This window comes from Chiloscyllium plagiosum, chromosome 22 (genome assembly GCF_004010195.1).
Source record: "Chiloscyllium plagiosum isolate BGI_BamShark_2017 chromosome 22, ASM401019v2, whole genome shotgun sequence".
NCBI classification, from domain to species: domain Eukaryota; kingdom Metazoa; phylum Chordata; class Chondrichthyes; order Orectolobiformes; family Hemiscylliidae; genus Chiloscyllium; species Chiloscyllium plagiosum.
In genome coordinates, this window is record NC_057731.1 from 35,558,132 (window position 1) to 35,572,400 (window position 14,269).

The 14,269-nt window shown below is 36.0% G+C and overlaps 1 protein-coding gene across 1 annotated transcript in view; it reads left to right on the top strand.

The window, feature by feature from the left end:
• The window catches only part of LOC122561204 (pleckstrin homology domain-containing family S member 1-like), a 28,167-nt gene that overhangs the window by 2,411 nt on the left and 11,487 nt on the right, over nucleotides 1–14,269 (top strand). Inside the window, exons 4-10 of the mRNA XM_043712783.1 lie at nucleotides 1,264–1,385; nucleotides 4,143–4,274; nucleotides 5,788–5,869; nucleotides 8,187–8,282; nucleotides 9,268–9,384; nucleotides 10,759–10,866; nucleotides 12,928–12,995. Coding sequence (XP_043568718.1) covers nucleotides 1,264–1,385; nucleotides 4,143–4,274; nucleotides 5,788–5,869; nucleotides 8,187–8,282; nucleotides 9,268–9,384; nucleotides 10,759–10,866; nucleotides 12,928–12,995 — 725 coding nt within the window. The remainder of the gene's footprint in view (nucleotides 1–1,263; nucleotides 1,386–4,142; nucleotides 4,275–5,787; nucleotides 5,870–8,186; nucleotides 8,283–9,267; nucleotides 9,385–10,758; nucleotides 10,867–12,927; nucleotides 12,996–14,269) is intronic.

Sequence of the window (14,269 nt, forward strand, 5' to 3'; positions counted from 1 at the left end):
CACATACATGTACTTATCCAAATGTCTTTCAATCACAGTAACTATGCCTGCAGTCACCACTTCTTCCTCTGGAAATTCATTCCACACACAAATCACTCTGTGTAAAACAAAATTATCACCTCATGTCTTTTTTAAATCTTTCTGTCTCACCTTAAAAATATGCCCCCTACTGTTCAAACCCCCACCCAAGGAAAAAGAAACCTGCCATTATTGTTGTTATTTATACCCCTCATGATTTTATAAACCTCCATAAGGTCACTCCTCAAGTGCTATGCTCCAGTGAAAAAAAGTCCCATCCTATCCAGTGTCTCCTTCTAGTTCAAACCCTCCAACATCCTCATAAATCTCTTCTGAATCCTTTCCAGCTTAATAATATCCATATTATAGAATGTCCAGAATTGGACAGAGTACTCCAGAAGGGGCCTCATCAACATCCTGTATAACCTCAACATGACATCCCAACTCCTGTACTCAAAAAGTCTGAGCAATGAAAGCAAGCATGCCAAATGCCTTTTTAAATCAACTCTGTCTACATGTGATGCAAACATCAAAGAATTCTGTATTTCAAAACAAAAAGAAAATGTTTGGCTTTTATGTTATATTTTATATTCACATTAATGAACTTTACTTGAACATTTAGAATGTAGTTTTTTAAATATTTGAAGGGCATGTTCTACTATGACAATGGACAGACTGTATTTCTAAAGTATGTATAATGGCTTGGTTTAATGTATGCAGACTTAAAGAATGAACTTTCCTTTGAAAGAATAACATTGATGAGCTACAAACACATTACTAAAAGTAATTAATTTGGCTATGACTACGTTACATTCAAATCAGAACAGTACGCTGTAGTACAAGAATGGCACTGCAGTATTTTCAATTTATCACAAGTTGACAAAACTAATTTCAGAGCTGGTGTCTTGAATTATGTCCAAGAATTGGTGAAAAATTAAATACAGCGTGTAAACTGCAACCTTACTGCATTTTATATCATTGCAAAAATCTGATTTCAAATCAGAAAAGTGTACCACTAGACAAAATTATGAGCTGACATAAGCTAAATTTACAATATTTTCATTTAAAATTCATACTATTGCCAACAGTTCAGTAGGAATTAAGCATTCTTCACATACTTATGAACGTAGATTTATTAGATACTGTCCCAGTAACATACCGAACGTGCAATTAAAGTGTACTTAGAGTGAGTTTATTTTAGTAGATGTTTGACATTACTGTGAATAATTTTATTCTGTTCTTTAGGCATCATGGAAAAAAAGATACTTTGTGTTGACAGCAAAGGACAATGAGCATACCTTATATTACTTCAAAAACCAAGAACAGTGCAGAAAATTGCCTCCACATGGAAAAATACATATCAACAAGTAAATATTTAATTTTTTGATCCATTTCACAGAATAAAACCTTCTTATTGCTTTGTATAATATTCATCGAGAGATTTTTTAATATGCTAAGTTCTTCATGAATCAATTTATTTATTATTCTATTATGTCATATTTGACTATTGAATCCCAATTGGCAGTTTAAACTATGATTGCCAAAAAGCTTAAATCTTCAAAGAGGTATTGATTCAATTTTAGGAAGGAATGGACCCTCTAACAATTCAATATGCTTGATACCTTTTCAACTTATATAAGAAAAATACACTTTAAGAAATGTTATGTTTGACCATTCCATCAGTAGTAGCATTCAAACCATCTTTCCACTTTTAGTTTACAATGTAATTTATTCTTTCCCCCTTTTGGATTTATCTTGCAAAAATCCAAACACAGTATTGAAAGCAGGCCAAGGCCAAATTGTCTAGATGAAATAACAGTTTCCTTCAATTTCATTCCCATAAAATATTAGCAGTTTGCCCTTCTCTTTTTTTTCAATAAATGTTATAAATGTGAGGTTTTATGAGGTTGTTATGTTTTGGGACAGTTTTTGAACATAGGATAAATTAAAGGGGTGGGGACATGGGCATGTGATTGGCATCAAATCTGTCTGGTTTGACATATTTTCTAATCAAACTGTTCAAAGTTGTTAATACAACTACAACACAATACAACAGCCCTAAACCTGCCTGGTTTGATTTTTTCAAATGGTAGAAAATACAATCAAACAGTTAACCATTAAGAATAAGCAGCAGTTTCCAAGAAACAGCATTTTACAGTGGAAAGGGGCAGCAATGCCAAACCCCAAAGCTGCTTGGTTTGATTGTTAACAGATGAGTTTGGGATATGCAATTTATTTAAATAGGTTTCAGCTGTTCACACTTGTCGGCAATGGCAGAAATATCAGTGTTAACAGTGGATAGACTTCTTTAGGCTTCAACGTCCCAGGCAAGTGTTAAGAATATAATGTAAATTGTTACACCTTAAAATGATTATGCAATTCCAAAATACAGTGAAGTTTGAAATCTAAAGATAGCATTTGTTGTTAGCATTTCTGGATTCAAGGTTCATATGATTCATGTTTTCATGGAGATAGACTTTGAAAGGGGAAGACTTCATGGATCCAACATAGGATTGGATTACAAGGTTATTCTAAAAGGTAACCCCAAATTTTGAAGACAGATGAATCTGCTAGGATCTCAGTTGGTCACTGAGTGCAAATTTATTTTTCAAATTTATTGGCTTTTTGTAGATTCTAACAAATGTAAAGGCTGTTTTAGAATGTTGAATCCACAGGCTAAGGAAGGGGCACTGAGCTTGGAATGAGATTGTACAGTGACTTCGGTTTATATTTGTTGCAAGGTTAAATGGCTATGTTTTTTGAGGTATTCATTTTAAAAAAAACAGCATGACTTTGAGTGCCTTGCTACAGCTAGCTGTAAAGAAAGTGAAATGCAAAACTTGAATTAGAATTTCAAAGTGTAAAAGAAAAAGAAAGTTTTGAATTGCAGAGAAATGAAAGGCAGAATCATTGAACAGGACAGAGAAAGACTTTGAATAGTTAAACACCAAGTAACAGGCACCCTTGACTAGGGGACAGATTTAATTCCTGATATCAATTTGCAAAGGAAATGTATCTAGTGTCCAAATTCAATGAAGGAGTTAAAATGTATTATGCATTGTCTGAGGTGATTGCCAAAGTGTTAAAGTAGCCATAGGAAATTTGAACAATTCTATTAAAAATATTTTGGTTCTTTCATATGAGTAGGCCAAAGACTATGGTACAATTAAGATTGCTGTGGTTAATGTGTATCAGTTAGGTCTAAACATTTACAGGCAAGGAACACACTGTATCAGATCTTTGTGCAATTTGCTAGTGAGAAATTGCTTTTGATCAATAGTATGCAGTAATGAAACTTGATCAAGATTTTGGAAACTTTAGGAGAAATAATGTTAATAGAAGAATTAATAAAAGGTAACCTTTTCAGAATAAGGTCCCACCTTGCAGAGTATAACATTTCTGAGACAAGTAAGCTCATAACAAAGCTGGAAAGATGAGTAATCACTAAAAGGATACATGAAACCTTCATTCTCTATGTTATATTAAAATCACAAACCAAAACACAACAATTTTTTTGAACCTCACAATTGTAACAGCTATATTCCAAACAGATCCACTGATCTACTTATTAATGACCATTCATGTGTCACTAGGTCAGAAGTGGTGCTGTTAAAATAAGTTTAAACACTTTGCTCTCCATTCACAACTGCTCTGATAATGAAGGCATCCATAGCAGCCCAAACAAGCTGGGGCTGATAAGTGACAGGTAACATGTTTCCACAGAAATGTCTAATTCATAAAACTGAATCATCGTATCCCCACTATGTTTTAATCAGTAGGTCAAAAGTCACACTACACCAGGTTATAGTCCAATAGGTTTATTAGAAATCACAAATTTTCAGAGCGCTGTTCCTTCATCAGTAGATCAGAGACAGGCGTCTCTGAAAATCGTGGCTCACCTCCTCCCCTCTCAAATTCCTTCCATGATTTTCAAGACACAAATTGGGAAAATGATTGAATACACACCAGTCCTCCAGATGAGTGCAGCTCCAACTGCAGTCTAGATGTATACATGATACTTCAGCTTATTGTCATCTTACTATTTTTAAAATATGAAACTGGATTATTTCAAGTGTAACTAGGCTTCCAGCTAGACTAATATCTGTTTCTCCTTGTTTAAAAAGAACAACAGAGTTATGCCATGGTTTGGACGGTCATCCAAAGTGGGCTATGATTCAAAGACTGTTTAAATGTACCTCCGAGTCTGTGGTTTTGCTGAAGACAGAAGAAAGAGATTATTTCCTTATTGGAGAAATGTAAGCATTAAAAAAATCAAAATTGTTTAGAGATAAGGTTTTAAGAATCGATAAATATATTCATAATTCTGGGGAGAATTCACAATACATCTAAGATCAGCGAAAGCAAACACCTCAAGATTAAAATATCCTGAAGGAAAGAAAGCTCACCTTATCTTTGATCTTGACAAAATATTAAAAATTATATTGGTCAATGTCTTTAATCACCTCCTACTCCTGTAGGAAGTACAGTTCATGTTGAGGTATTTAAACACAGTAAGAATTTCCTTCAACTTCTTCCCATCACTTTGTACTAAAGTAGCTGTGTACTTTCCACAAACTAATTGGAGTCAGAATGAAACTATGTAAATTATTTAACTTAGTACCAAATATAATGGAAAAATGTTAAATTTTAAACAGGGAATATCTCCTATGACAGTATTCTGGGAAATGAGCACAACTGTGGTCCAAAACATCATAAAATATTAAGCTGGAATTGATTTTTAGCCAAATTTTACTCTGATTAGGAATAACTTTGAGAATAAATGCATTATACTTTTCAAAACAACTTTTTTTGAAGCTGCTTTGTGGAAATGATTTTGGCAGTAAGTCTTTTTCTCTTATAGTGTTCACCTTTTGTTGATTGTTCCTTACATGTTTGCAGCCAAGGAGACAGGGGAATGGCTTAATTACAGGCCACACCAAAAATGTCAGACAAATGCCAGGGACCACTCAACCATGATCTTTATATTATTTCTTTCTCTTTGTGTAGGCACCATAGTATCCACTCATCATTTACCTTTTCAATGAACCAAGACAATTCAAAACTGAAGTGAGAATCAGTGCTGAATTAGTTTATGTCAACCAAAGCAGTTGATATGGCCCAATAAGCTCTGGTTTCTCCATCTTTATGGATGGGTAAACCTTCCAAGGTTCATATTCTTTATCTATCTAAACCAAACTCCTGCTAACATAGTGTGTTTGTGTACAGTACATATAACCTTAGGCAAGACATGGTATGGCAGAGGCTATATTTCCACCCTACGATCAGGATTCAGTCTAGGGTTGCACAAAAAGAATTCATGGTATGTAGGGGTGAATGTTGCAACTAACCTTAGCAGGGAGTCAGTTACATCAGGAAGAGATTAAGGAGAAGAAAATTAGTTTCACTGTGGGAAACCGGAGAAAGTCTCATTCCAAGCTGAAGTCAGTTTTCGTGTTGAAACTGTTCTACCGTTGTGCTAGAATGAGTGGTTTTCTGCACCAGCTAGTAAGACTTTCAATATATAATTACTGTGTGGAAACAATTCCTGCAAGTGATGTGCAAACATTTCCATCTCACATATCTGATAATATAGGTCCATAGCAAAATGTGAAAAAGTGAAAATAACAAGAAGGTTCACAGAATTAATATCAGTTAACTTTTACAAGTACTTGATGAATAAATAATGAATTTAAGGATGTATTGGTATTACTGATGAGATAACATTTAACTGCATTAGTCTTATTTTTAATTGAGCCGTTCCTTCCACAGAGAATCTGCACAATTATTGCAAGGCATAATTGCAAATCTGCTTCACATGAAGACAATTCCATCACTTGAGGAACAATCCCAGGTAAAAAAAAAATGACTGTCAAAAGTCTCACAATTATCTTGGAACTTGTGTTTTAAAAAGCCAGAACTTTTGTATTATACCTTTCTGTTTTAGGAATATGTACAAACATTCAATTCATGGTTCAGCTTAGCTTTGTTTTCCCCTTCCAACTAAAAGTTGGTATTTATGACGCTTTAAAATTGGGCATCTTGCCCCACATCATTCTAACTTCAGAAGCAGTAGTTCAGTATTCCTTTAATATGTTATGGCTGTGCATTAAGACATCCTAATTGTTATAATCCATATAAAAGTGGTTTTTTGTTCAAACAATACTTTTGATCATGCAAATTATAGGTAAAGATAACTGTAAATTATAAATATTATATTTGAAGTTGATATTAAATATTTTTTTTTTCTGTTCACATTAAAAGCTATAGAGATACAGAAAAGCATGAAATCATCCAGGGCATTTAAATTAATACCATCTAGTAGACAAGATAAAAATACTTTTGAGAATCTGTTAACACTTTATTCTCAGCACCTGGGTTTGCATAAATATCCTTATTAATTCCTGCAAAACTGTTCACTCTACACCATATGTTATTCTACACTCTGCATAAACACTTTTCACTGTATTTTGTAACAAAATATATGTGAAAATAAATCAAGTCAAATGGTCAACAAATCAGGCGGCATTTGTGGGGAAGAGAGAGAGACTGAGCTAAGACTTCAGATCAGAAATGAAAGGCTTGTCGTATGAGCAGACTGAAGAACTGTGATTTGATTAAGTTTAGAAGGATGCAGGGGATCTGAATGAAACTTAAAGAATATTAAGAGGCTTGGATAAAGTGGATGTGGAGAAAATGTTTACACTCACAGGAGAGTCTAGGACTTGAAGCGCAGCCTCAGAGTGAAAGGACAACCCTTTAGAACTGAGGTGAGGAAGAATTCCTTCAGCCAGAGGGTGGTGAATCTGTGGAGCTCATTGCCACAGAGGGCTGTGAAAGCCATGGCATTGAGTGCACTTAAGAGAGAGATGGATAGGGTTGTTGATTGGTAAGGCGAATAAAGATTATGAGGAGAAGGCAGGAGAATGGGTGTTGAAAAAATATCAGCCATGATCAATTGGTGGAGCAGATTCAATGAACTTAATGGCTTAATTCTGCTCCTCTATCTTATGTACGTATTATCAATAAACCTCCATCAGAAATTTTATTTTATTGTTTTTATATGATTTTATTTGAGATTTGTTTTATCCAGCAGAAAATATTTTACAAATGAATGCACCTGGTAGGTAAAGTGATTGGCCTGCTAGGACTGCATACTGCAATGTCATGGATGTGCACCATAATTTACTGTCCATTTATTTGAGTAAATTAAAAATTGTGCATACAATCGTGGTTCTGCGCTCCCACTCTGTGAAAATGTCTAAATTGGATCCCACATATGCAGAACAGTCTTTTATTCATCCTGGGGAAACATTCACTAACCAAATGGTTAACCTTATAAGATAAACCAAACAATTAAAAGCACCAAAATATTTAATACAATGAAAAGGCTGGTGGCTTTGAAAGAATGTCCCTATCTGCAATCCCAGCTCACTTCTCAATTCCATCTTTCTCCTGTTGAAAGAAGTAAAGATCAATGTGTTTTACATTATTGACATTTTGGATGGTTTATGTTTTGGCAAAAATAGAAGTGAATATCTAATCAATGTAACTATGAATAATCACAACCATTTTGCATCTCTGTCACTTCCCTCGCCAAGCATGTAGATCAATATGTGTTGAATTTTTTTGTTCATTTCCAAGGATGACCGTTTTACTGGAAAGGCCAGCAATTGTTGCCCAACTCTAAATTATTCTTAAGCAGGTGACCACCTTCTTGAACAGTTATAGTTTGGTGTGGTTCCACCCCCAGTGCTTTCAGGGAAGGAGTTCCCAGTTTTTGCCCCAGTGTCTGTGAAAGAACAACATTGTATCTCCAAATTGGAATGATGTAATCCTGAGAAGGGAACTTGAACACGGTGTTCTTCCCAGGTATTCACTGTCCTTGTCCTTCTGTGTGGCAGACCGCACTTTTACAAGGTGCTGTTGCAGGAGTTTGACAGGTTGCTGCCACTCTTGTAGATTTCCTAGGATTACTAAAATACCAAATCACTGATATATTGTTTAAATGTTTCATATCAGATAGCTTGAATTAGCAGTTGCAGACAAAAATGTTATTCTATAGCCAATCCTATTGCACCCTATAATACTGAAAGCTGATAATAAATGGGCTTCAGCAGTACATTGTCAGACTGGTCTGACCTTACCGATCCTTTACTTCTTATTTACAGGCTGGTTCTGGAAAATGTGCCAATATTGAGCAACACCCACAGCCAGGAACACCTTCACCAGGCATAGCTGATCCAATTTATACTACTATTCTAGAGGTACTGTTGATATGCATTACTTGAAGTGTTTTGTACATAAATTATACTATTTGCTTAATAGTGAAGAGGAAGGAAATATATATTTAGAGACACATGCTGTGTACGGAGAGTTGGGTGGGGCATTAGCATCAGCATACATTGTTTGAGTCGCACGGTCTGCTTCTGTGTGCGACAGATTCTATGCAGTGGAGCAGGAGGTGGGGATTGGATACTTCTCACCCTCACAACTTATGACAGTCATCAATCATGTTACTTTGAAAGCTCAGAGAGATTTTTTCAGGATATCAGTAACTTCTTTCATGCACTTTCTGCAGCCATATTCATAATCAAAATTGAATCTTGATTAATTATTTTTATTGTATCAGGGCAAATTGATTTTAGGGGGTCCCTGATTTAATGTTTCTTCAAAAAGATGGGACACCCAACAGTGTAGCACTCCCTGAATGATCCACTGAATGCCAAGCTTAAGTCTTATGCTTCACTCTTGAAGTGGGACTGGAATTCTCAATCTTCCCAGCACAACGGTGTGAATGCTACCAACTGCACCATCCAGATGTATCAATTAATAATCCAGTGGCAGAGGTTTAAACACCAAAATGACAAGGCATTTAATTTGAATAATTAAACAAGCTAATGTCAGTGATAATGATAATGAAACTACTGTATGTTATTGAAAGAAACACCCAGTGCCCTAATACTTTTGAAGAAGGAAATCGGCTGTCCTTACCTATTCAGTTCTTTATGTAACTGTTTCAGAAGTGTTCAAAGTGTTTTGCACTGACTGTGCTGTACGTCTTCCCTTGGAACTATTTTGCATTTACGTGGTTCTGAAAGCACAATAAATGGTGTAGATTTGAGTGGTCTTATTACTGAATAGCAGAGCAGGCCCAGTGGCCAAACAGCTTACTCGTGTTCCTATTTCTTATGGACTTAAGGTCTCATTAAATGGATCAAATGATTTTAAAGCATCTGTTTTTGTTTGCAGAATAACCAGAGAAAAACTAACTGGATTAATCCAAAACCACATGTTGAATCTGCTTCATCAGAAATGGACACATCTATTTATGATAATCCTAAAATGATGGTTAAACGACTTTCCCAGGTAACAGTCACTGCATTTGTAATAGCCACTGCATTTTGTTGTTTAGTTACATATATCATTTAGAATTGTTTTTACATGAGCTGAAAACTCCAGGTGATTTCATTTGTGAAACCATGGTAACTTTAACTTTAAAAGTAGTTCGAAAAAGCCATGTTTTTTGATAATACCATTGCTATGATCCCCATAGAAACTATAAGGTTTTAAAAAGACATATGAATTCCTAATTAACTAAGCAAAGCATTGTTCAATACAATTTCACTTTTTCTGAATTTTGTTCTCACAAATCAACAAAGCTCAACATTACTAAATAATGCTTAGTAGGCAACTAATACACTAGAGCGCAGAAAGTGTAGCTCCTGACCCATTTAACACAATAGGAAACCTCATATTGCACTTATACATTACACCACATTCTCTGTAGTCTTACCTTTTATCTTAGCCTGCTGGACAAACTTTCCTCATTCGTGAAGAAGGGCTTATGCCCGAAACATCGATTCTCCTGTTCCCTGGATGCTGCCTGACCTGCTGCGCTTTTCCAGCAACACATTTTCAGCTCTTACCTTTTAAAGTCCAAATCCTCCAGGTGAATGGAAGATTCATTCTTGCTACTTTACCAAGGTAAATGGTCCAATGTATTATAAGTCAAGCCCTCATCGTTCAACTATTTGAGCATAATCTAGTGGACTCATTGTTGTATAGGTTCTGTTAGGTGATTCCATAGACTCCAACTTCCCACAATGCTTAGTTCCTTGAGTGTGGATTCCATTCTCACCAGTTTTTCACTTGGAGGTTAATCCAGAAGAAGCCCTTCCCTTCTAGTTGGCATAGGAGGACTTTTTGTGAATTCTCTTTTCATAGATCTCAGTCATTCTGAAAGTCCTGACTGGTATGGAGTCATTGCCTGGGTTATTTGTTTTCAGTGAACCATCATGCACTACAAATGTTAGAGACATAGCATGAGTTCACATAGTACCTAGTAAAATCAAAACCAAAATTAGTTATTTAACCATCATTTAGTATAGCCTTTTAACTCCTACCTTTTACTACAAAGTTTTAACTATAACCTGCTTTTTGACTTTACAGTGTCAACTCTGATGTAAATTCTATAACCTACTATTATAGGTTATTGCTTTCTGATCAAGTTTGTTAAAGTTGGTGCCAAATTGTATCTAATGATGTATCAACTTTTCAAATGGCATTACAGAATGTTATTCACATTTTTGCTTTGTGTGCCTATTGCTTATGTTTGACTTTAATCAGCATTCTAGATTATACTTTGTATAGCAGTTGAAATCAAATGTGGACACAATTCCTTTGAAAACATGATAAAAATATTTATTTTTTCACTTTTCACTTTTGTTTGATTGTTTACAGCCCATCCCATCTACATTTAATGTAGAAAAGCCACGCTCTTTATCACTGCCTCCGCAACTTGAGGACCCGTCAAATATTTATGATACACCAAAGAATATTCTAGCAGCTGTAAGTGTCTTGTGAATTTAAAATAATTCCTATACTTTATGTAAATATAGATATGTGGCTTTATTTACATATTAACGAGTTTAATGTTTAATGCATAGTGATATGTTTTTGTAGATTATTGAATGATCAATTTCTTCCAATTAGGAAATCTAACTAGCATGACTGAAGTTCAAAATGGATTTGTTTATTTATTTATAAGGACTCAGTATTTAGGATAGATTTGTTTTTTTAGGCAGGCCAACCCACTGGAAATATGCAAATACGAAAAGTAATATCACATGGATATCTATTCCCCAGTTCTGTGTTTTTAAAATATAGCAGTGGGACGGCACAGTAGCTAGCACTGCTGCCTCGCATCACCAGGGACTTGGGTTCAATTTCACTCTCGGCCACCTGTCTGTGTGGAGTTTGCACATTCTCCCTGAGTCTGCGTGGGTTTCTTGTGGGTGATTTGGTTTCGTCCAACAGTCTAAAGATGTGCAGGTTAGGTAGATTGGCCATGCAAATTGCCCATAGTGTTCAGGAATGTGCAGGCTGGTTGGATTAGTCATGGGAAATGCAGGGTTACAGGGGTGGGATGCATCTCAGTGAGATGGTCTTTAGAGGGTCAAGGTTGGACTTGATGGGCTGAATGGCCTACTTCTATACTGTAGGGATCTGATGAAAGGCCAAATGTTTTGAATACAAACAGAAACGTTGTACATCTCTTGGAAATGGTTGGCAGAGGTGCACTTAAAAACATTTTCTGTCAATCAAGGGAGTCATGTAAGCCAACAGGTTGCGTAAGAAGTGAAGGGACAAATTGAATGTTAGAATCTCCTTGTTCTTCTCAGCTTGGGAGTGGGGTAATATTCTGCATTTAGCAATCTAAGTCAGGAGTGTCTGAGGGTGACTTTGGTTTATCAAAATAGGAAATGTACCAATCTCATGCACTGACATGATTCATTTGATGGACACCTACAACTATAAGTAACTTATAGAGTAAATGTGCTAAAATTAATTCAGATTGATTTGACGATATTAAGAGGATAACGACATGCAAGATTTAGAGTCATAGTGTCATAGAGATGTACAGCATGGAAACAGACCCTTCGGTCCAACCCGTCCATGCCGATCAGATATCCCAACCCAATCTAGTCCAGCCCATATCCCTCCAAACCCTTCCTATTCATACAACCATCCAATTGCGTCTTAAATGTTGCAATTGTACCAGCCTCCACCACCTCCTCTGGCAGCTCATTCCATACCCGTACCACCCTCTGTGTGAAAAAGTTGCCCCTTAGGTCTCTTTCCCCTCTCACCTTAAACCTATACCCTCTAGTTCTGGACTCCCCAACCCCAGGGAAAAGTGTTTGCCTATTTACCCAATCCATGCCCCTCATAATTTTGGAAACCTCTATAAGGTCACCCCTCAGCCTCTGGCGCTCCAGGGAAAACAGCCCCAGCCTGTTCAGCCTCTCCCTGTAGCTCAAATCCTCCAACCTTGGCAACATCCTTGTAAATCTTTTCTGAACCCTTTCAAGTTTCACAACATCTTTCCGATAGGAAGGAGACCAGAATTGCACGAAATATTCCAACAGCGGCCGAACCAATGTTAGAAATTTGATAATTAAGTCAGATGTTAATATTTGCAGGAAAGTTAAATTTTATTCAGAAAACCTTAGTTGTAAATCTTTGCAAGTCATCAAAATGGATATTCCAACCAGAATCATGATTGTTTATTTACAAAGAAAACCATGGCAAAAGAAAAAGAGACATGTTTCAATGAAAGCCAAAAACTGTGGATGCTGGAAATCTGAAATAAAAATAGAAAGTGCTGGAGAAACTCAGCAGGTCTGGCAGTATTGGTGGAAAGAAACAGAGTTAAGGTTTTGAGTCCAATGATTCTTGTTCAGAACAGATATTTCTGTATATCTGTAAAAATGAGTTTTAAATTTATTGTATACTAATTTAATGCCCTTTACTGTAATAACTGCAGGGTTTGTAAATTTCCCCTTTAAATATTTAATAAGCCTAATTTGCATCAACACTCAAAGATTGTTGTAATTTTCTTTTAAACAGATACGTCAATGGAAAAATGAAAGGCCAGAATCTCAAGACTCTGGAATCTACATGCCCATGGCTTCAATGTAAGTAATAGAAAGATCATACAAATGAATCTGAGTATAAATTCAATAACTGAAAATGAAATGTCATTGTATTTTTATTGATTTTCTTTTAAATTACATTTTTTTTTCCTCAGACATTGCAAAACTCTCCCAGTGTAATTTCTTCTAAGTGCAGTGGAATAGTCTAGAGGATAGACACAATTGATGTCAGTATTTGTTTAACAATTCCTGAACAAAACCAAGGGCTGAATCTTACCAGAGATCAGCCAAGTGACATCTTTTTGGCAAGTTTCACTCAGCAAACCCTTGCAATCGTCTTAAATTCTCCTAATTGTCTATGCTCCACACCCCTATCATATATTCCCACTTGCCACTGGTGTATGTACTAACCACTGGCAGGATACCCTGGAATTCCTGGGGTCAGTGTCATTCTTAAAGGTCAACTATGTATCCTATCAAGCGTTGGCTGGCCACAGCTACCTTGAATGGTTTGTTTGGGAATGGGGGCAGGGAGGGATGAATGTGGTCACTACTCCTGGAGAGTACCCTATGATGTTCGTGACTGGAGGGCTGGAGGAGTAAGTGGTAAGCTAGAGCACCAGGTTACCACTCTGACTTTCACATTTGGCATTGACTCTGTCATGTCTCTGTATAACAGATGGAAGAAGGAGAAACTGTGCATCAAAAAAGTGAGACAAAGTAATAATAAGGATTTTAATATGTACTGATGTATGTAACTGGGATTCTCACTGCCCCTTGCTGTTAATACTTAGTTGGAAAATGGGACTTTTTGCTTTTGATTGTGAGAAACAACCCACTGCTGATCTCACTCAATTCTCTCAATGTCCTCACCAACATTGGTCAGGTCATGGGAAGATTCCACCACTAGAATCTTGGTCACAAAACAACTGAACAATCTTGTAATCCTCCAATATGACAGGTAAAGAGGCACAAGTTAATTACAAGCTAAATGTGCATCACTTGGCATATTAGTAAAAACCAGCTGGCAACTGTTTCTTGTACATGACCAACACTAGTACCATTTAAGACTTGTCTTTCTAATTCATGTAATCAGTGCCTTTTCAACTGAATTAATTTTCCTGTTACCATTATACTTCAAAGATCATTATTAGGCATAAATTTAGTTATGTATATTTGAATTACTTGATTCAAAATACCATTAAAACTCTTGATGACTATGTGGCTGTTGGGATTAATTAGGATTGAAATTAAATTATGATTCATATTTAAATACTGAAGTAATTTAAGCTGTGCCAATTTGCAGTTGATGCTTT